The 23,105-nt window shown below is 44.3% G+C and overlaps 1 protein-coding gene and 2 long non-coding RNA genes across 3 annotated transcripts; all 3 read left to right on the top strand.

Annotated features, from left to right (window-relative positions):
- The first annotated feature begins 1,596 nt into the window (after nucleotides 1-1,596).
- On the top strand, nucleotides 1,597-2,656 carry LOC119289857. Its single transcript, XR_005141628.1, has 3 exons — nucleotides 1,597-1,840; nucleotides 2,317-2,380; nucleotides 2,481-2,656. It is a non-coding gene; the product is annotated as an uncharacterized LOC119289857 (long non-coding RNA).
- Nucleotides 2,657-2,901: 245 nt separating this feature from the next.
- LOC119288120 (disease resistance protein RPM1-like) lies at nucleotides 2,902-10,741 on the top strand. Its single transcript, XM_037567745.1, has 8 exons — nucleotides 2,902-3,114; nucleotides 3,204-3,403; nucleotides 3,552-3,633; nucleotides 6,323-6,452; nucleotides 6,602-6,682; nucleotides 7,081-7,165; nucleotides 7,440-10,290; nucleotides 10,394-10,741. The coding sequence occupies exon 7, from the start codon at nucleotides 7,769-7,771 to the stop codon at nucleotides 10,250-10,252; it is 2,484 nt and encodes an 827-aa protein (XP_037423642.1). The 5' UTR covers nucleotides 2,902-3,114; nucleotides 3,204-3,403; nucleotides 3,552-3,633; nucleotides 6,323-6,452; nucleotides 6,602-6,682; nucleotides 7,081-7,165; nucleotides 7,440-7,768; the 3' UTR covers nucleotides 10,253-10,290; nucleotides 10,394-10,741.
- A 5,164-nt stretch (nucleotides 10,742-15,905) lies between these two features.
- On the top strand, nucleotides 15,906-19,128 carry LOC119288119. The gene is made up of 3 exons (XR_005141113.1): nucleotides 15,906-16,000; nucleotides 16,108-17,885; nucleotides 18,116-19,128. It is a non-coding gene; the product is annotated as an uncharacterized LOC119288119 (long non-coding RNA).
- The last annotated feature ends 3,977 nt before the right edge of the window (nucleotides 19,129-23,105 follow it).

Below are 23,105 nucleotides of genomic sequence, written 5' to 3'. Positions count from 1 at the left end.
GCATTGCATGTGCGCCACTTGTGGCAAATCTAGGTGTTTTCTTTTCTGTAGGTTCATTTATTTAAAACATTTTATCTCCTAAACCAAGCACCTAAATCATGAACTGTCTTCACCATTAGATTTTTCGTGTGGAGATGTTCGAAACTAGATCCATGTTAATAGGTTTCGACAAACTTTTTTCACAAAAAAACAAAAGAAAAAAATACCTAAAAAGCATATCCGGTAGAAAAATGAAAACTGAAAGTACTGGCAACAAAAATATGAATAATGAAAAAAAGAAGAAAAAACCAAAGCCCAAAAGCACGGTTGCGGTTTTTTACTTTTTTTTCGAGAAGCACATTTCTTTTTGCATTCTCCCAGAAGCAAATCTGTGCTTCTCCTGGAAGAACATTTTTTGTCGAGAGCACAATCCAGAACAAATCTATGGTTCCACAGGAAGTAAATATGTGCTTTCTCAGGGAAGCATCGTTTTTTTTTCCTTTCCAAAAAGCAAATCTGCAAGCACATAAATTTCTGCTTTCCGAACAGCGCAGCGGTGCTTTGGGGGGGGAAAAACTCCAATATCTAGGGATAACTGTAGAAAAAACTGAAAAAAAAACAAATTAAAACCATCTAAAACCCATAAAATTACGTTCACAAAAATACAAAACCAAATTCAGAAGAAGAGCCCAACACGAAAGGGGTAACCATCTGGGCCAGGGTTAACGATCTGACCAACTAGGCTTGGGCCAGGCACTGAGGCACACCAACTTGGCCGGAGAGCGGGTCGACGGAGAGGGGCGAGGTAGGCGACTTTGCCGCCGGCGAGGGTTAGTGGTAGGACGATGCTTCGCCTCCGGCCGGGCACCCACCTGCTCCCACCGGCTGTACAGCGACTGGACCGCCCTGCCCGGCCAAGCCCCCACTCGCTTGCCGCGGCCACCACGAAGTGGATCCTCAGGCCCGGCGCCCGGCGGCGACGACGAAGTGAGCCAGCCATGATTTATCCTTGTAATCCATGAGCAAATTTGAAGCGAGTTTCTTTACCCATGAGCTCTACCTTGATTAAGCATCCCCAAACAATTGCCAAGGGAAATTGTTTGTTCTGATTTGATGCTGCTTCCACTGACGAAATGTGCGTGATTGCTTCTGGGGTTAGGAACAAGTGACATTGCTCAGATGCTTGTGACATTGCTTTTGGGGTTAGGAACTCGGAACATTACTCAGAGGCTCCTGACATATATGATTGTTTCCCTTTGACATATTATTAATGATCCCTGCATCTTGTTACTAGTATTACTGATGGTAGCTACCTGTGACAGATTCCAAATAAATGTACCTTTTGACACATTTGGAATCCCTGAATGAATACATGTTTTTTCTGCCCCTCTGACAAAGGATAATTTCTTTGACCCTGTCTTTTATTTTCTTTGATTGATTGATGTTCTGTTTTCGAGTTTTATGTTTGGTCAGTCGACTCATGTTGGGCTCATAGCTAGATCTTTGACTTAATCATAACCGATAGCATGGAAAGGGTTTCTCATTATTTGGTTGCGTAATAGGAAGCCCTGATGTTGAGCCTGCACCTGCACAGATATGGTAGGTCTTGACGCCATCATCACCGACACAAATGATGTGGCTCCGTTTACTGAGGAAAAAGCTTGAATTCTGGCTGTTGCTTGCCTCAAGCTGCTGTAGGTTACTGGAACCATGCTGCTGCCGAGCAGCCAGAGATCGTCTCATTGCTGTCACCCTTCACCTTGTGTGAAGTAGAGTGGCGCCAACAATCGGCGCCATATCAGTGCACCGACCTGCGACAATGCCTGCCCCCTCCCCCCATTGTCCTGAATGGAAATCAGAGGTAGTTGCTGATGTGCTTATTTTTATTTTTCTGTTCTACCATTAACTTGTATATATATCAGATTTGTTGAAGGATTAATTTAGAGATGCATTCATGTCATTCCGAAAATAAAGCGCGTAAAAATCTTTATACCCTTCCCAATTATTGCTCTCAAGTTGTCAGCAACCATACCTTGGATCAGCTAGCTGTAAGCTGTCCAGTCAGGATTCTGAAGCTAGCCAGCATTGTGTTTGTGTTGTGTCAAATCGAAGCTGAATTTCGGTCTCTCAAAATTAATCAAATTTGGGTCTCAGATTTCCACCATTTCTTCTCAAAGTAGTTTGCTTTTGGATTCTGTATGTATATAGCTTAGTTTATTGCTCCTGCATACTTTTCTGAAGCCTCCATTGCTACTGCTCCTCATGATCATTATAGCTTAATTATCCACTATTTGTGCATACGTTGCCAACCTTGAGAATCTCTAAATCTTCTCCTAGAAAACAAAACCAAAGGAGAGCCACATTGAAGCAGGAGTAATTGGTTGCCCGGACTTGTGCATGGGTAGGCTGTTCAAGTCTTGAAGCTATTCCTCGGTGACTCTGTATCACTGTGTGCTTGCCACAGTATGGATTGCCCCTTTAACGCATTACTTTTAATGCAGAGGTCTATGAACGTCAAGTGATTGGATGTGCATTCCGGAAAAATAATTGAGCTTCAGCCACCACGAGAAGACTGGCATTGACTTGAGATGGTTTACATTCCCTGCTCTCTCTCTCTCCTTCAGAATTTCTAATCTTCTCCTAGAGAACACCTTGGTGAAAACAAAACAAAAGGCGAGACCACTAGGGACTCTGAAGCAGGCAGAACCTCGGTATGTCCAACGGCTTTATGGCAGAACTCTGAAGCAGGAGTGCTTGTTTGCACATGGGTCGGCAGGCTATTGAAGGCTTGAAGGTTCATTGCTCTGTGCCTCTGTATCACTCTGTGCATGCCACACCACAGTACGGACTGCTGAGCACAGAGACATATATCATCACAGTGCTATAAAGCACCTTTAATGCATGGGGCCCATTGAACGCTGAAGTAGTTGGATGTGCAAAACAGGACTAGCTTGACTTGACTGGAGCTTCAGCTGGCTGCCTCCCCTCTTGATAATTGAGATGGCTTCAACAGGATTAGCTTGCATTCTCTGCTCTCACCATGCCATGACTCTGCTTTGGTGATTTCAGATCAGGAAGCAAGCCCACAAGGAGCAGGTCACCAACATCCTGGTCCAGATCTACATCGATTTACAGGTCAGGTTCGTTGCCCTTAATTTGGTTTTGCTCCTGGGTAGCTATGTCGATGCAGTAATCATCAGTTTTCCTTTGCCATTACAAGCCAGGTATGGTGGCTGTTCTTTAGATCTGATGGGTATCTCAAGTTGAAGATCGAAGCCAGCTACTCTACTTGTCATCCTCAACAGCCCCAAGTCATTAGGTCTAGTTTTTTGTGTGGATCCATGAGATTATTCTGATGGTTTCAGATTCGCAAATGCACAAGGAGGTCGCCAACATGGATCAGATCTAAGCCATTTCGAGGCAGGTCTGTCATCCTTCCTAATTTTCTCGCTATCTTAGGTTGTATTAAGAAAAATATCTCCCTTGGTGCAAACAGAAAACACACCTGCTGTAACTTTTGAAGTTAGCAAGCCTAGTATACTTTGTGACTAATGTATTATCATTTATTCCAGCACCAGTAAGCACGATAAAGATTTCTCTTGGAAGGACGAGCTTCTTAATTTGTGACGACGCCAAGGTCTGCTGAGCAGGAAGGTATGTTCAGGTTTTAGTTACCGCCCATCATTTCCCTTGGATTCGCAAATAATCTGGAATTAATCTGTGGCATAGTTGTTCTGAATGCTCGTTCCTACTGAGAATGGCTGCCTGAAGATTGTTCCACCAAGAGGGACCGAGTAAATTTGGCCCCCCTCATATTTATCCCATCCACCGACTATCATCCAGCTTGCAACATGCTCTGGGCGTTGATAACAAATATGAGAAATGACATGATGTGTCTAAAGAAGGCGAACAAACATTAAGCGCCATCAACATTCTTTGATGACAAGACATACCTTGTTCTGATAGGCCAGCAACCTAACTAAGTTGGATGCAACTTTCACGGTAGCTGGTTGCCCAAGCTAAATTATGTACAAGGAGGACAAATCTAACATCAGCTAACTTGCAAATCAAACATTCAGCTGACTGCAATTATATTGACAACTGAAATTTAAGTTCTATTTAATTTATTCGGGGCCATCCTACTCTGATTAGGAGCAAAAAATTGTATTTTGCACCTTTTCCGGGACAGGATCGAGAAGTGGAAGTCATAAAAAAGAGAGTACTTACGTGTGTTCGTGGAGAAAATAGCGCACATAATCTGAAATAATTTGTCTATCAGCAGCCTGCAAGATAACATGCTACATGTGAGACATATGAACAGAGAATGGGATATCTGACTACCAAAAATTAACACAGACGATGAAAACTAATGATGGTGTGATAACTCGAGTTCCACTCTTCCACAAGACAAGCAATGTTGGAAGCAACGAACAAATTGCGGCATGAGAAAGCAAAACACAAACTCTTGTCTTGCTAGCTTTTGTTATTACCAGCAACCAAACATACCCTACTCATTGATTTAGGCAATAATCATTAAGAAGTAAAAGTAAGATTAAGTTATGAAATAGACTAACTGAATGATGCATCCTCAAACATCTGAATATCACAATAAAATGTGATAAACAATGTGCCCAATCTTCTGCAGAAATATAAAACACTTACAGATCCAGAGCGGCAGACGTAGACATTATATGTGAGCTGACTGATCTTGTCTGAAGCACGGTTTGCCACATACATTCCTGCGAATTAAGATCAGGCAACAACACATATTACGTTAAGCAAATAAACCCAGAGAGCAAAACAAATAAATGTTGGCTTCCTTCAATTCGAGTGTAATCATTATTAAGGCTTTGTCAGGCATGTTGTCCAGCAGATCAGTAAGAACATACAATACTAAGCAATCGACAACGATACAAGGCTCAAAATGGCCAAAACACCACAGAACTCCCCCAAGCAAAAGGAATCACATACTCTAATTCTCACTGCCCCAATGATAACTATTCTGGTAAACCCAGATCCGTTTGCCTCTAATTCCATGGCAAGAGAACAAGGTTTGTCCATGAAATTTGGAATTTCGCATATAAGTAGCAGTACTTGGAGTTCTGATTTGCTGAACTACACATGGTGGTAAGCTAAAGGGCGCATCTCCCCTTTATTGAATTATTAATAATTAGACTACTCCCGTCGACTGCAGACAAATGGAGACGATTTCCCCTGACCTCGCAACTAGATTATACCAGGGAAAAAAATACTGAATTAGGAGAGGCGTCACACAAAGCATGGCGACAGCAGCAGCAGCAGCAGCAGCTGAAACATAGTACACGGGGGAGGTTGCATGGTGGCGACCTCGTGAATCCTCGTCTCCCTGCGGCGGCAGCGGCGGTGGTTGCGGAGAAGGAGCGCGGCGTCCCGAGAAGAAGTAGACGGGGTGAGCTCGATGGTGGTTACCCCGTCAATCACCTCCTCCCTGCGGCGACTGTGGTTGTGGGGAAGGAGCTGACCTTGGCGGCCCAGCTCGACGGCAGCGCGGATCCAGGAGCCCCCGATGTGGTCGTCGCAAGGGAGAGAATTGGAGGGGGAGAGGATGGGGGAGTCGGCGTTGGCGGTGGAGGGAAGGTCGGCTGTGGACGAGAGATCGCCGTCGGCGGTGGGTGGGTGGCCGGTGGTGGAGGGGATCTGGATCGGGGTTTGGTGAATTTCTTTTTTTTTGGAGATAAACGGGGCGGATGGAGGGTGGAGTGGGACTGTTGGTGGCGTGGGGTGAGGGTGCGCATGCGCTACAGCTATCGACATAGTAGTAGCGTAGGTTTGAGAACCCGCGCTACTACTATGGTCTGTTCGCGTGGCACGGTTAGAGATATTTACTAGTAGCGTATTTTTTTGGCCATGCGCTACTAGTAAGTAGTAGTAGCGCGGGGCAATATAGCGCTACTAGTAAGCGTCTGTCTATAAGCTTTTTCCTAGTAGTGGAGGATTCTTCAAGTTTAAGATCAAATCCAGCCACGTTTAAAAAAAAGGGCAGCCCCAGTGCATGTAGCTCCCGCTTGCGCAGGGTCTGGGGAAGGGTCCGACCACTTTGGGTCTATTGTACGCAGCCTTTCCCTACATTTCTGCAAGAGGCTGTTTCCAGGACTTGAACCCGTGACCTCATGGTCACAAGGCAGCAGCTTTACCACTGCGCCAAGGCTCCCCTTCAACAAAAAGCTAGCACGCTCCCAGTCGTACCCATGGCTTCATGAGGATCTCCATGGTTAAGCTTCGATGACAAGTTGACAACCTCAACGGCCAAGTCATGAGGTCTTGTTTTTTGTGAGGATCCATGAGATTATTCCGATTGTTTCAGGTAACCAACATTGATTGGATCTAAGCCATTACGAGGCAGGTGTCAGTACTGGAAAAATCATCGTTACCGAGTTCTTTTGTCTTTGCCGAGTACTAGAACACGGGATCACGGCAAAAGACATCTAAGCCGAGTACGTGTCATCCTTCCTTTATTTTCTAGCTGTCTTAGGCTGTCCTCACAACAATTTCCCTTGGTGCAAACAAAAATCACTCCTGCTGTATCTTTTGAAGTTAGCAAAAAAAGTATACTTTGTGATTAATGGATTGTCGTTTCTTCCAGCACTGTAAGCACAATAAAATTATCTCCTGGAAGGACGAACTTCTTAATTTATGAAGACGACAAGGTCTGGCGAGCAGGAAGGTATGTTCAGGTTTTAGTTGCTGCCCATTCTTTCCCTTGGATTCACAAGTAACTGTAGCATAGTTGTTCATAATGATATATTTGATTTCTCCTAAGGATTCCTAATGCAAGATAGCTTTGCTTACTTATTCATTTTCTTGACTGCAATACATCTTTCTTGCAACTAAATCAACAACCATAGCTATTTATTTGTTTGTCCATGCATCTGGAAATACTATTAGATTGATAATATTGAGGAAAGTATGGAACTAAGTTACCCATAACTTTCACATTAGCAAAAATTTCTAAAAGTGAAATATTTATTTCGGCAATCTGACATGTATGTCGGATTGGTTCCCTCTTTGTCTTGGTTCAAATTCAACATTTGGGGAATTTTAACCTGAGCTGTTCCTATACAGAAGCGTTGAGTTTGGGGCATTTTAACCTGAGATGTTCCTATACGGAAGCATGGCTAGCTATTTGGTCGAGTGTCACTCTTGTCAGGTAATAACATCAAATTTGCCGCAGTTGACTATAGCACAGTCCCAAGCGTTCTTAAATTCTCATGGACCTGCCTGTCGTAAGAACTGTTTTGTTGGATCATATGGTTTAAAATTAGACAGGTTAACAACATGAAGAGTTTAGGAGGATTACTTTAACGGCTTCTGCTTACACTTTTCCATTGTGGTTGGAGATTTTTGAAGTGTTTTGGCAAGTGCTTACTACTACCAGAATGCACTAGCAGATTAATTAATACATCACTTGCTTCATTTTGCAGCGAACTTTCTGATGATACCGAGGAAAGTATACAACTAGGATGCCACCAACTGACGAGGCATTAGCAAACCTCAGAAAGTAATGGCAGAGACTGTGATCCTTCTAGCCATTAAAAAGATTGGAAGTGCCTTGGCGAAAGGAGCGGCAGACCAGGCAAGCGTGCAGTTTGCGAAGTACGGAGCACAACTACTGGAGCTACAGGGTAGCATGGGTCGTGTTGCCAGGGAGCTTCGGGTAATGCATGATGTTCTTTGCCAAATGGACATTCGAAACCGCAGCAATTAAGTATATGAGGGCTGGTTAGAGGAGGTACGCAAAGTAGCACATGTGATGGAGGACATGGTGGATGAGTACTTGTATCTAGTTGGTCGAGAACATGATATAGGTTGTTGTTTTTTCATGAAAAAAGGGTTCAAAAAGCCAAGATCACTGCTCTGTTTGAATCAGATAGCTCTCAGAGTGAAGGAAATGGAGAAAGGCCTTTCACATCTGTCAGAGACAAGAAACCGTTGGGTACCCATGATAAATAACGGGGATTCTAGCAACCTCAATTACATTGTCAAGAGATCCCAAGAGCTAGCAAACATTTCACGCTCACTTGATGAAGAAGATCTAGTGGGGGTGGATAAAAACAGAGAAAAACTTGAGCAGTGGTTGGGGGATGATCAGGAATGCTCTGTGGTAGCTCTGCTTGGAATGGGAGGTCTTGGCAAAACTGCTTTAGCTGCAAATGTCTACAAAAAGGAGAGGGAGAAATTCCAGTGCCACGCCTGGGTCTCCATCTCTCAAACTTATTCTAGAGAAGTTATATTGAGAAATATAACCAAGGAACTTTTTAAAGATAATGTCAGTGTTCTATCCAGCACCCTGGATATGGACATCATGAGCCTTGAAGAGACACTAAAAAAATATTTGGAGCAAAGAAAATACTTGATCATATTGGATGACGTTTGGGATCCGGAAGCATTTCATGATTTGTCAAGGATGCTTACTCATAATGATAAGGGCAGTAGAGTGATACTTACAACAAGGGAAGCCAGCGTTGCCGCACTTGCCTCTCAAGGACATATCTTAACATTGGAAGCTTTACCAGAAGACAAGGGGTGGGATCTCTTTTGTAAGAAAGCCTTCCCAAGAGATACAAATCATGAATGTCCTACAGAATTGAAGCCATTGTCCGAGGAAATAGTTGGCAAGTGCAAAGGCTTGCCTCTTTCTATTGTGTCAATTGGCAGCCTCTTGCGTGTGCGTGAGAAAACCATGGAAGAATGGAGAAGAATAAATGACCAACTGAGTTGGGAGATGATTAATAATTCGAAGCTTGATCACATAAAGAATATTTTGTACCTGAGCTTCATATACCTTCCAACACATTTGAAAAGTTGCTTCTTGTACTGTAGTCTATTTCCAGAAGACTATCTTTTACATAGGAAACAACTTGCACGGTTATGGATGGCAGAGGGGTTCATCGAGGAGAGGGGTGGAAGCACATTAGAAGAAGTGGCAGAAGGCTATCTGAAGGAGTTGACTGACAGAAACATGCTACAACTTGTTGAGAGGAACCACTTTGGTAGGATGAAGAAATTCAGAATGCACGATCTCTTACGTGAACTGGCAGTTGATTTGTGCAAGAAGAACTGTTTTGGTGTTACTTATGACAATGAGTGTGGGGGGTCTCTTGAGATGGATGGACGACGATTGGTACTCCACAAACATCAGCAAATTTCTGGTATACTCCAACTTCGTACAGTCATTACACTGGGCAATAGTATGCCATCAACCACTATACCTTTGCTATGTAAGGAGTCAAGATATTTGACAGTGCTAGAATTAAGTGGCCTACCCATAAAGAAGATTCCAGATGCTATTGGAGATCTTTTTAATCTCCGCCATTTGGGTTTGCGTGGTTCGAAAGTGAAGATGCTCCCAAAGTCTGTAGAGAAGCTTTCTAATTTGTTGACACTGGACCTTTGTGGATCTGACGTACATGAGCTGCCTAGTGGGATTGTGAAACTGAAGAAGCTCAGACACTTATTTGCTGAGAGAGTAATTGATGCAGAAGGGAGAGATTTTGAATGTCGGAGTGGTGTGTGTATCCCCATTGGTCTTGGAAATCTAACAAACCTACAGACGCTACATGCATTGGAAGTACAAGATGAGTGTCTTAGGCATTTAGGGGAGCTGAGGCAAATGAGAAGCTTGAGGTTATTGAATGTGAAGGAAATCTACTATGGAAGCATCAACGAGTCTCTAGTTCAGATGCAGTATTTGTCCAACCTATATGTTTATGCAAGCGATGAGAACAAGGTTCTTTTGTTGAATGTCTGCCTGCCAAGCCTGCAAAAGCTATCTTTGAGAGGACGACTAGCTGAAGGGGCCTTGGACGAGTCTCCTCTATTCCAAGCTTCTGGGGGGCAGAACCTGTATTCATTGTCTCTAGATTGGTCACACCTGAGAGAAGATCCCCTGCCATCCCTTTCTCGGCTGTCAAACTTGACATGTCTACGTTTCACAAGAGCATACAACGGCGAGCAGCTGTCATTTCTCACGGGGTGGTTTCCCAAGCTGAAGAATCTATGGCTAAAAGACCTGCCTAATCTGAATCAGCTAGAGATAGTAGAAGGTGCCATGGCGAGCCTGGAGGAATTAATCTTAGTCAACCTCAGAAGCATGATGGAGGTCCCAGGTGGCATTGAGTTCCTCATGCCCCTCCAGCGTCTATCCTTCCAGGAAATCACCAGAGACTTCCTAACATCGTTGTGCCAATGTTCTGCAACTCGATGGAAGTTCCGGTATACTCTCCGACAATGTTGACCTGCCGCACTGGTTGGAAATGTGTGTACCTAGGCAAGGTATAGCCACTTACCTGCAAAGTGCAAACTAGTACCACAACTCTCTGTTTCCTCGTTTCTAACCTTGCTACTTTAACATGTTGGTCTGTTGGTTGTTATGTAGATCACCGTCCGGAAGGAAGAAGCTTCATTAGCTGGACCGGATGCAGATTCGATGCACATCTGTTGAGGTGTTTCCTCGGCTGTTTCAAAACGTACTACTGTCTACTGCATCCTTGGCTGCTACCACTCTGCTGTCTATGACGGTGCCTCTGTTTACTGCTCTACTTCTACTGTTCGTTTGCTTTTGCTTCTCCTACTGATTATTGTAAGACTGAGACCTGAGTCGTGTTTCCATTTTCAGACCTTTTGTACTGCTACTTGTTTGTGTGTGCTTGTTGTGAAGTGGTATATACAATACGTTATTTCAGCTGTGGCTGTTAAATAAAAGACTTTGGTTTGTGAATCATAATGCCGAGCTATTAATTTCCTTTCAAAGAATTAGCTTGTGATCCGTTAATGCTCAGGCATTCATTCTGAATGTAGAACTGAGGGGCCATATCTATGTATCCGATGAAGGCTACAGCATCATGTATATCGTATAAATTGTTTTCCGTACAGCTGCTTCTTAGTAGTAGATGTTTATTATTACTACCTAGTTTTTCTGAATGTCGTTTCAGCTGAGCGCCATCAGCTGTCCCAGATAATGCATTCTCTTTGAGAGCAGCCAGGACTAGATGTCCTCCCCGTGTCGCTCATCCAACATCTTGTTCACGCTTTTCTTGTCTAAAAGCTATCATTCTCAATCTGTTTCTTAACCTCGTCACTTCCAGGCCTACATGAGAATGTGCGACACAATAATGTGTTTGAACTTTGAACCTTCTGTTGCATATACTACCTCCGTTTCAGTTTACAAGTCCTGCGCGTATATCTAGGTTGTTAATTTTATCACCCTAATATAAACCATATAACACAAAAATTATATCTTTTGAAAGTAGAAACTCCGAAGTTTATGTTGGTATATTTTTTGTAATATATGACTTGTATTACCGAAAAAGGGTTTCCCCCCGCTTTGTATTACAAAGCAACAACATCGATACAACCCACGATAGGTGCTGGGGCGGAAGCAGCACAGGCACGCCCAAAAGAAAAAAAAGAAAAAACACAAAAGGAAAAAAGAAAAATGCCGACAACGGCGGATCAACAAAAACGAAGATGACTCGCCGCCGCTGCGCCCGCCGGAGAGTTCCACCACGCTCCTAGCACCACGAAACGCCGCATACCAAGTAACACCTTCAAGAAGGAACGCGACGACAACGACGCTGCTACCGGACATGGCCTAGGGTTTCCCCCGGTACGCGAAGGGCCGTGGGAGGAAGGGGGATATCCGACGCCCTTCAGGAAGGCACGGCGACGCCCACGGGCGTCACCGCGTCGGTGCCGAACAAGCCGACAAGGATTTCTCCCAACCTCCTACCAACCACGACCCCAGACGATCCATCGCGCTCCACCATACTTGCCGTCCACCAATATGCGCCACCACGGACACGCAGTCACCATCGCCGTCTCACCGTGACAAGCGAAGCGAGACCGGCGGGATCGAGAGGAACCAGCCGAAAACGAGGAGCAGCAGGGTCAGCGGCCACGTGGGAGGGGACAACCTCCACCACCCTCGGCGGTGACCGACCGGACGTAGCTCAGGAGCAAACCAGGCACCCCTGCCCGGCCGAGCCCGAAGCGGGCTCGTGAAGCTCCCGTCGCTGCGCTGCAGTACACGCGCCACCGTCTCCGCCACCCCCAGCCCAAGCCACACCTCCGTCCGCCGGAGATGACGCCGGAAAGCACACGCCAGGCCCACCCAGACCCAGATGGGGCCCAAAAGGGCCCAGATCTGGGCCGGAAGGGCGCTGCCGCCAGCCACCGCGCCGCCCCGCAGCCAAGCAGCCACGCCACCGCCACCATGCCACCCGGAGCTGCGCCGCCTGCGAAGACGAGCCGCCACCGGATCCGAAGCCGACCTGGGTGCACCGCCGCCGGCGCCAACGCCCGAGCTACAGCGCCGCGCGGGGAGGAAGAGAACAGGGCCGCCGCCGCCGGCATCACGCGAGCCAGGCCCGGTGGCCTACGCCGGCGGCGGCGGGAGGGGAAAGGAGGAGGGGGGGCGCTGGGAGGGGCAGGGAAGGGGAGCCCCCGGCCGCCTCGCTCGGGGAGGCGACGCGGGGGGTACGGGGGAGGAGGGGAGGGGGAGGAGGAGCCGGGGCGCGCCCGCCGGCGGCCGGGGGCGGCGGGAGCGGGGGAGGGCGGCGGCGGCGGGAGCGGGGGAGGGCGGCGAAAGGATACCGTCACAGCCCTACCACACTATCACTCATTGTCATTACATGTTTGAATGGGGCACAACTATATAACAATGACAATGTTGGTAAATGAACTCACATTTTCACCAAAGAAAGTGGTCTCCCAGTAAACCGATCTAGGAGTTAACAATAACAATGACAATGTTGGTAAATGAACTCACATTTTCACCAAAGAAAGTGGTTTGAATGGGGCACAACTATATAATATGACTTGTATTAGGTTGGTCAAATTGACGATCTAGGAGTACGCGCACGCCCAGTAAACCGAGAAAGAGGTAGTATAAGAATCTGAAAGGAGAAATCTGATCATGAAAGCAGTGATTCTTAATCTTAGCAACTACTACAACAGGCGTGAAAGAGATCCGAAGAAACACAAATAATGTGTCTGAAATGACACCAATTTTTCAAAAGCACGGATACGGGGATATGTTTGCGTATGTAGTGTACAATACATTTGTGTTAATTAATGATTTCACCAGAAAACATATTTATCAACAAGAGGTGTTTAGGAAGTCTCACACATGCCACCCGTTTGTGAACCTACAAGTATGATGCAGAGATGAGGGCTGCACCAGTCATGCGCAAGTTCGATTGATTTCTTTTCACCATCAGATTGCGATTTTGGTGATTATACATTTAAATTGGCACATCGGTCTGTCAAATCAGTTTCAGACACTAACAAGCCTGAACTTTCAGTTAACCTTTCTTTTCCAGTATATGTATTTATGAAGATTTATCTCCACCGTTGAAAGTAGTGTGTATATAACTCTTAACTAATGACAGTACTGATCTTCAAAATATCTAGATTCAGACAGCAAAGCTGAACCCATTGCAGTTCTGTAGGTTTGTGCAATATCAACCACAAAAACCAGCTAGTTATCACCAGAATTGCTTGCACTCCTAACTAAATTAGATCTCGATCAGATACAGCAATTAATCAATCAGACTCTCATGCTAGCTATACTCCAAGAGAGAGAAATTCTTTGACTTAACAATAGCTGATTGTCTGGAAACTGTTTCTCATTACTGGTTGCATAGGAATCCTGAAGCAGTAACACCTTGAGGTTGAGGCTGAGCCTGCATCAGTAAAGTATATATGGCAGTAGGGTTGGATGCCGTCATTGGGTCATTGCTGAAGAAAAATAGTGTGGCACCATATGCTGAAGAAAGAGGTTGTGGTTATTTCTCACCTAACTTTGCTGCAGGTAATGGGCAACATGCCGCTGCTGAGCATCTGGAGTTCGCCCCGTTTATTTCACGCTCGACTGCGGCAGCCCATTTCCAGTGGACTGGTGCCCTCGATCTTGGCCACACCCTTCCACAATGCCTGACCGGCGAGGAAAGAGCTAGTTGATGGTGAGCTATTTTTCCTCTTCTTCTATTTAGCACTACGTACTAGTAAATATATGGAGGAGAATCTTGAAACCCTTCCGTTTGTTTTCCTCTCAAAGTTGCCAGCAATCATATATCCCGGTCAAGCACGAACCAGCTGTCTAGTCAAAATTTTAAGTAAGCACACAGTGTCTTTCTGTTATGGGAAATCAACACTGAATTTCAGCCTGTCGGAATTAGCTAGATTTAGTTCAGAGAAGTGTGAGTACATACTAAACTGAGATTTCCACCATACTTGTTATGGCAGGTGCTTGGCAGCTAGATCGAACAGAGATGGAGCGCTACCAATCCATTAATACACAACAGAGTTTATGTACAAGAATTTGTGTTGGTAATATAGCTGTTCCTTGGTTGATGGATGCTCTGTCCAAAGTAATTTCCTTACAGATCCCACTTAACAGCGGGTATTTCACAAGCTCTTGTAAGATTCCATAAATAAATATGCATAATTTCGACATGAGATGTATTAATCCAGGCTTAAGTTGAAGTTGCAAGTCAATGCATGTATCGCGAAGCTTACTTACAGCCTTCAGACATAATTACTAAGTAAGCTTTACAAGTAGTACTTTAATATATCTCACTTTGTGACCTGGAGCTTGAAGGAGGTTGCACACAAAGAGAAGCAGAGGACATCTAACATATAAAGCCTCCTACGTTACCCGCCGTTCTAGCGCACTTGCATCGCGCGATGGATCCGGTTCACACGATTCACCTCACTGTCAAAATTCTGCTCCTTTTTACCTCTTTCTCAAAGATCTGGCCGTAGGTTTTACTTTACATTGTGGCTTCAAGTTTCAGTGCATGACGACTGGGCCATCGTTGCACACGGGCCCAACATTTCAGTCACGGCGCGCGTGTGTGTGAGTTGTGCCACGACGGTGGGAGAACCCGAGAGCGAGGTGAAAACCTAGCCCCCAATCCCCTTCCTGCCTCGAGCCCCACGCCCCACCCATTCTCCTCTCCCCTCTTCCGCCGCCCCTCCCTGCCTGGTAGCCCGTGGTCGCCGCCGCAGCCTCCCCTCCACCTCGCCTTCCTTCTCTTCCCCGTCCACTCGCCATCAACGACACCATGGAAGGACAGGGAAAGGAGAAAGGGATCCCGTCGGTGAAGGGAAGGAGAAAGGGAGCCCGGGGAGGAGCTCGAGCCGAGGAGAGCGGCCTCGATCCAGACTCAGCAGGAGCAGAGGAGCAGCAACCGCGCGAGCCGGCGCGCACCTCGTCACAAATCGTGCAGCAAGCTGAAGACGCGGCAAGAGCGGTGGTCTTGACGGCGACGGCGGCCGGGAGATAGAAGATGAGGAAGAGTGAAGGAAGGGGAGGAGGGACAAAGAGAGGACAGAGGAGAGGGAGGTGCAGCGGCCTGAGAAGAATACTGCAGGGAAAGAGGAGGAGGTCAATCGTGTCCCTGGGGTGCCGAGCAGATCCCCACCAGGGGTGGACTGGCACTTGGAGCCGCCGCCGCCGCCATTCCGCCTCCCTCCTCTCTGTCCGACGACCACGCAACCCGGAGGAAGCCGCCGCCCAAGAAGGTCCGGGGACGCCCGTTGGCGAGCTTCAACCACCCACATTGGGGCAGAGGGAGCCGCACGCGTGGCCAGCAAGTGGACCGACGGGAAAGACGCGCGCCGCGGGCTCGATAGGGAGAAGAGATGAAGGGGGCGCGTGTGGGCGGCTGGCCGACGGGGAAACCATCGCGTCTCTACCGCGTCTACGAACTGCAGGTCAGTTTTGGCACAAGTGAGCTTTTTCTTCATCGTTTACTCATCTTTGCATTGTAACCTGAGCTCATCTCTTGATTCGTGGGAGATCAGAGCAGGCATGTCTTCATGGTGCTTGCGGAGGGGCAGGGCCCCTGAGGAAAAGTGGTGGTTGGGGAGGAGGACGGCCTTGTCCTTGGTGTCCGGGCCGCCATGGCTGACGCCGGAGCCGTTGGTTGGCCTTGAGGTCATCCGTCGTTGGCGTCCTCGTCATCCATCCAACCACCAGGTCCTCGATCCATCTGCGGCCGCTGCACCTCCACAGTACGGCCGCCGCCTTTTTGTTTCCCTCTTGTGTTCATCATCTCAGAATTTTGTTGGCACTGGATCATGCAGGGAGGAGATTCCTGAGGCATTTGATTCTTGTGGGATCCCAACACATCTTGCAAGATCAACAACAAGTGGCTGGGCCTCTACATTATTCAGAAAAGCTATTTTTATCTTTCATTTATTTGTCTAATTTATGTGCCCGTGTATTCGCCTCCGTTCCGCTCTTGTTGAAGTTCCAACGAATTTCTGTGCTACCTAAGAGGTACTAATGCTCATATATTACAATTTGGTACCCACGACCTTCAGTCACGGGATCTTGAGAAAAGCAGTTTAGGCATTTTGTTTGTGTCAACTATACAGAATCCCTGCGGTTCGATTTTTGGTTTGTAGGCAACCAACACAATATGCAGGCAAACAGAGATGAGGTTTTGCTGTAGTAGGCAAATATTCATTGTCCATTTTATGTGTTTGTAGGCAACTGAAGTACTCAACCTGTATATATCCATTAATTCATGTACAAGCCAATCTTTTTTGGCATATCCGTTGCATGATCAACCTATGTATGTTTGTAATTTTGCCTTACTAAGCTGCTATACATATACTCAGTTTGTCTTTACTAAGCTGCTATACATACACTCAATCTTGTGGTGATTACAGCTTTGAGCTTGCAACTGAACCTTAAGACTACTAATTACTTTTGTGGATGGTTAAACCTGAAATCTGAAACAAAATCTGGTAGCAGTCTTGCCCCCCTCAGCAAAAAAATATGCATTGAGGTCAGCTATCTTCAACGTCCCTTTTTTCGTTTCAGTAATGCATGACCATAGCGTGACATGAAGTTCTATCTTGATCCTTGCCATGCTACTGCTTTGTTGAACCATCTCAAGGCGTATGGACCTGGTTCTTTTTAAGCACAATTTTCTTTTATTGTCTTTACATGCTCATTTAATTCGTTTATGTTTCCTTTTCCGTTGCGGTGGTGGATGATATATTCTCTGCCATGAATGGATGTTTTTGGCGTTGTGAGATGGCGTAGGTAACTGATGAGCTATGTTTTTAAGGTAGTAAGGCGAGGCAAGGCGCTGGGGGGGCGCCTCACCGCCTAAGCGGTAAGGCATAAGGCAAGGCGGACGCCTTAGAGAGTTCTGACCAGTAGAATGAAGTAGAACTTGGTAGGCAACTAGGCATACACACTACACATCTTGCACTTGCTGCTGGTTGTAGAGTCCATATAGCTCACCTCTGTGCAGTCTGTATGCTAATGAGGAGAACGTCCCTCTATTAATTTTGGGTGTTGGGTTCTGTTTAGTGAAATTTTGAAAATAGTTGGCCTGGTAAAACACCACTGTTTGCCCTGTGGGTCAATAGGGACTTGACAAACAAAAAATGCATCACTCTCCATTTAATGGCCTAAAAACACTGGCATGTTTGGATGAAATTTTCATCTATATGTATAAGCCGTGGGCTATTCCAAGAAGAGGGTGACTATGCATCAGTTGTACAATCATGTGTCCATCTGCTGCTTTTTTGAATCGTATAAAATCTAGAGCTACCTTACAAAACTATTCTGTTTACTATGGAGTAAAATCTAGAGCTAGCTTATAATACTGCTTGAAAATAGCTTTGGCTCTTCACACCTGGGAGTAATATGACAGTTTGCATTCCTATTTTTGTTTTCTCTGTATATATATACAGTTTTGATATTCTATTTGTTTGCTCCTGAAGCTTATGTTTTCCTTTTTCAGAATTGAGTGTGTATGAACAAAGCAATAGAGGTTGTGTTAATTCCTAGAGCCTAATATGTTCTTTTGTCTCCTGGTGATTAGTTCGAATGGCCGTGTGAGGTAATAGAGCTTTCTATCGTTGCTTCCTCATCCTTCTCCGCCCTGCATTCTCACATTTTTTAATGAAAAAATAACCCTGCATTCTCACTTTGTTAATGAAAATAAATAAAGGGATTACAAGCACTGCTCTGTGCAAGAAATGGGTGTATGTGTTCTAATTTAGTTGCTTGGCCTGCCAGCCTATCTTCCCTGGATGCTTACTTTCTTACATGTTGCACGTCATGTTACAGTTTCGCCGGCCTGTCTCGGCTCATGTTAGGCACCATGTCTCGGCTCATGTCACGGTGACATGGTGTCTATAGCCTGTTGGGGCGCCTGCGGGTATTCTCACTGACCACCTCTGCTTGTTTTGGCTCCTTCTAATTGATGTGTTACTTTGTCTATTTTCATGTACCCAGATCCCTGACAAAATCCATGTATTTAGCCGTGGCATGTTTGGCAGCTGCAGCCGCGTGGCAATTAATTAATTCTCATTCAACGTAATTTACTTCTCCCCCTTCATGTATCATGGATGGATATACATGGTGGTTGGCTGTTATTATCGAAGCAAGAGTTACTGATGATGACTACATTTGAGCTGGTTTGCTGCTTACAAATCGGTAGAGTGATTTATCTTGCTAATGCATATATAGTTATGAATGCAGCTCTTTCGCATCTAGAGATTGTATGGCAGCTGCCTCATATTTGTACAGTAGACCTGATCTCCTAATAGTATTTTGTGATGCACATATTTTTATTTCTTTTGATTTTGCCTTGGTTGTTATTTATGCTTATAGCTTCATGTCTGGGATTCTATTTCAGGGCACTGTTTTAGTTGTTAGTTCAGGTGCTTTTGATTTTCTGAATGTATCTAGGTAATGTCGAAGATGCTCTGCTCTTATTTTTCAGACATTTACTTTGCTTATTTTGCTTCTCCTTAGCCTCTTATCAGTGCCAATCTTCTTTTAAATAGCAGGGACATTCTTTTACTTTTAGGAGGGCATATTTTTCCTGGGCCCTGATGGGTCTTTTCATATATTTCAGATATCAGTGGTCCATGTCACAATAAACAAGTGATTCGTACTTAAACATGACATGGGGAACCTTGGATACACCATTCAGGACAGGGATATACTCGATCTGAGAGAACATGGGCTTCTTGCCTCCGTCTTTTGTACCCAGTTTACTAGATATTAGATAACAGTGGGTATTTAAAAAAAATTGTTACAGAAGTGCCTTGAATATATTCAGCATAAATGGGATGACCAGGACATATGTGAATCGGATTTATTATTAACTATACTTGGAAAACGATGATGTGATGAAGATATGTCTGCACATGAATACGACGGTTATAGATTTTAGTTGTGCTCTTAAGCATAATTCTGCATCTACAACTATCGTCACTGCTGTCTATATTCCATTTTTAGATTCGAAAATGATTCCGATTTGTCTGCCTTGGGCAACCTTTCCATTTCAGTCTCATGTAGGATTTTGGTCCCCGTGATCTTCCTTGCATAGATGACCTACTCCCAATCCTCCTTACCTCCCCTCTGACTCCTTTATGTCTCAGTGGTTGCCCAGGCTTTCGTTCAAATTTGGCATGATTTTTTGGTACACATTACCCAACCAACGCCCTCCCTTTCAAAGGAAAATGATGATTTTTTGTACTTAAGTGTGTTGTGTGCTGTTTGTGGCACTGTGTTGGATTTTTAGAGAAAATATCATTGTTGCTTCACTGCTATATGTGGTTTGAGTTGATGCTCTGTTCAGAAAGAAACAAGTTTAGAATAGGTAAATTTTAATTAACCCCATTGTTTTGCTTTAGGCTATCCTTTGTATTTTCCTTGTCATGTTTCGTGCTTCATAGCATGTGTATGGAATCATATAAATACAGCAATATAAACTGCAGTTGTAGTATCACATTTTTCTATCATAAATGTGTAGAAATTTGAGAGCTTAACAGGAGAATAGAATCAAGGAGAAGAATGAATGCTTAGTTCTATGCGTATGCATGTAGAAGCATCTCCTTGATCATTGATCACGGCAACTAGGAATCCATCATACATCTATACTATCTGCACAAGCACACATAATTCGGTTTAAACTATTTATGGTTTCTGAGAACACGAATAGCTAGCTAATATATCTACTTGTTGAGTTAATGGGGTGACCCGCATGTCCATCTCTGAAAAATACAGTAAATACCTATCCTGAAATTAAAACTTATGTACCATTTTACCCTATTACCGGTAAACACCTATCTTAATAAGCACGTAGTTTAGAAATGAACTTCACGGATAATTGTTCATGTTGTTTGAATCATAATTGAATGAGGTGTGGTTATTCTTAATTTTAACTGAGTGGTACGACTGCAAATTAACGGTAAGCTGTCGGTAAACGCCCTCTTTTTGGTAACTTGATAGTGCTCATTGGTTTTATTGCTATATGCTGACATTATAATTCTCTGTTGACCTGCTCATGCAAATCCTACCTTTCCGGTCAGGTCACTACTACATGTTGGTTGACTGATCCTATCCCAAGATCGGTCCCCTCCTGAGCCATTTGATCACCAAATGCGCACGCAAACGCCTCCCTCCCATCCCCATCTTCCGCAGCGCTCGCACGCTGCTGCATGGTGCGCTCCCTGAGCCACCCTTGTCGGCCACACACAACCTTACGACCAAACTTTTGTACCATTACTATATTACGGGTGTTCTCTATTCTCAGCATTCTCTGTTAGTTTTCTATCTCTGGTCTTATAGTTATATTCTTTAGAATATCGCCAAGTCATGGCTGTAATCGAACATATAAATCACGCTTCATTTAGAGTCAACAAAAGAATGGAGTAACAGGGCATGGGCTTCGTTTAGAGTCAACAAAAGAAAAGTTTTTTTCAGAGTAATTTTCAGTTCACTGTTTGCTTCGACTTTTGTGACTTATGATGTTTGGATCAAGGATTTCAAGATTTCCTGTTTTTATTATTGATGATGGAAGATGGATCAGATTTATGCCTGTTCTAAACCATTTATTCTCTGTTTGGGCTGTAATTTCTAAGTTAGCTTTCTTAGTAAAGAACTTAATAAAGCTTTGTTGCTGCGGACTATTTTATCTTTTCTTGGATAAGATTATATTCTTTAGCTCATGAGCTGACCTATTTGTGATTTGTACCTCAGTTCACGGGATATCTCATAACTAAAACCATGAACAACAAGTGCTTCGGTTCTGGTGTTGGCGATCCATTGCTTGAGGCGACATCGTGTGCAAGATTATTCTTGTGGAGGCCACTGGCATGGTGGCACCCTCCTGGGCCTGCTGATCCCATTACCCAGGTTAGCTTATTCCCCTTTCCTCATGCCTGATTCCTATTTTTGTGTTGCTCTGTTCGATTTGGAGTTTCCCCCATGTTCCATGAGATGCCTTGGCGATGGCTGAGGCCTCCTGTTAGAATGTGATTGATGTGGTGTTCACGGTGAGATAAAGTTCGAGGTCCATTTGATCCGTAGTTATTCTTCCAACATATTTTGTGGCTCTCATAAAATTTGGATGACATCCCGAATTTGAACTGGGCGAGGTATGTCATGAACGACATTATATCAGTAGCACGGGCATTGGGCAACAAACTCACTGATGAGACAAAAGCCACCTTTTTCCTGTAAACATCGCTAGGCTACCCGCTATTCTGAGGCTCCCGTGTGCACTACCCTCTGTCCCGAATTATTTCCCCATTTCTCCTTGGTCTAAACTCTAAAAATCCACATAAGATTCCAGGAAGGTTTAGCTCAGCTAGATTTTGTCATGTATTTAAAACAAGTTCATGTATAATGTTTTATAAATAATTCAATTGAGGTAAATCAACAAGTCTATATTTGGTTTAGCATGGATTTTTGGGGATTCAATCTTCGTCTTTGCTAGCTGGAATTTGAGTCAAGAAATCTGATAGATAGCTAAGCTAAATTTTGTATTGTTGCACCAATAGCAATTGTAATTTCTTTCTCACCTTCCAGCTAAGTCCCTATTTAATATGGTTCTATATTGGTTTCTTTAATCTGATACTTGTCTAAAGAGATCATTTTAAGTTCTGCTAATCACGAGTTGACATCAAAATTCCTTCGAGTCTCATTCAGTATTCTTTCTTACTATATTACCTAATTAAGTGATAATAAGGCAAAAACAAAGTTGAAGCATCAGAATGTGTCGTCGATCAATATTTTAGTTAATAGATCGTGAAATTGAAAAGGTTAGTTTGCTCTCTCCAAGAAATATCATATCTTAAACCATGTTCACACGCGCCATCTAAACCTATGTGATGCCTCTTGGTTCAGTTTTGATGAGGTGTGTGCAGAGAAAAGGCAGCATAAAGTTGGTCCAAAGAAAGCAGTGAATATTAACCTGGGAAGGGTGTGAAAATTGAGCTGCAAGGAAAACCGTATCAACTTTTTCCTTTTTTCTCCTGAAAATTTATATACAATGAGAAAGTTGATATTAGCATGTGGCATACGTCACGAAGGAAGCTGCACTGAATGAGTCAAGGGAAATCTGAAACTGCAGGTCGAACCTTCATCAGCGCATTCGCGCCAAAGTGAGCTCAGATGAACCATGGGCTATCAGTCAACATAATATCCATAGATATATCATCAACCCTGTAACCAAAACTATTATAACCTTTCCAAGATGCACTATAACTTTATGGATCATAATTTAGCAACAGAAGAGTGGACAAGGAAAAAAACTCTTTAGTTTAGTTAGTTTGAAGCCAAATTCTAATCATACAACTGAAGCCGAAAAGATTCTATGGGGTCCAGCTCCTAATGATTGATGATGTACAATGTGTCTAATTCCAGTTCAAAAGTCTTTCACTTGATTGGTTTGACCTCTTATTTTTAGATGGTATTAGTAGTCAGTTGAGCATTGATTTTTGGATGGTATTAGTAGTCAGTCAAGCATCTTGCATCTTGCATATTTTGAGATGGTATTAGTAGTCAGTCGAGCATCGATTTTTTCTGTGTTCACTGCAAGTTTTTTTTTTCAAAATTCATCTTTCTTTGTGCTAAATGTTCTTTCTTACTGAACCATCACTCCAATTGTAGGTTGCGTGTTGCGCCTAAAGGTTGGATATACGGTGATATGGTAATGCCGATTTGGGAAAGCAGGTGTACAGTGTGTGTAAATTAAGAAAACAATTTATAATCTGTTATGTGATCACTGCATTTTAATTTAGTATATGCGATCCCCTCAAGT

This window comes from Triticum dicoccoides, chromosome 4A (genome assembly GCF_002162155.2).
Source record: "Triticum dicoccoides isolate Atlit2015 ecotype Zavitan chromosome 4A, WEW_v2.0, whole genome shotgun sequence".
NCBI lineage: Eukaryota > Viridiplantae > Streptophyta > Magnoliopsida > Poales > Poaceae > Triticum > Triticum dicoccoides.
The sequence above is the reverse complement of the archived record's forward strand: the minus strand, read 5'-3'. Positions and strand labels throughout refer to the sequence as shown.

Bases quoted from the DNA above. Each gene is read 5' to 3' on its own strand.
- LOC119288120 (XM_037567745.1), top strand. From the start codon at position 7,769: ATGGAGGACATGGTGGATGAGTACTTGTATCTAGTTGGTCGAGAACAT.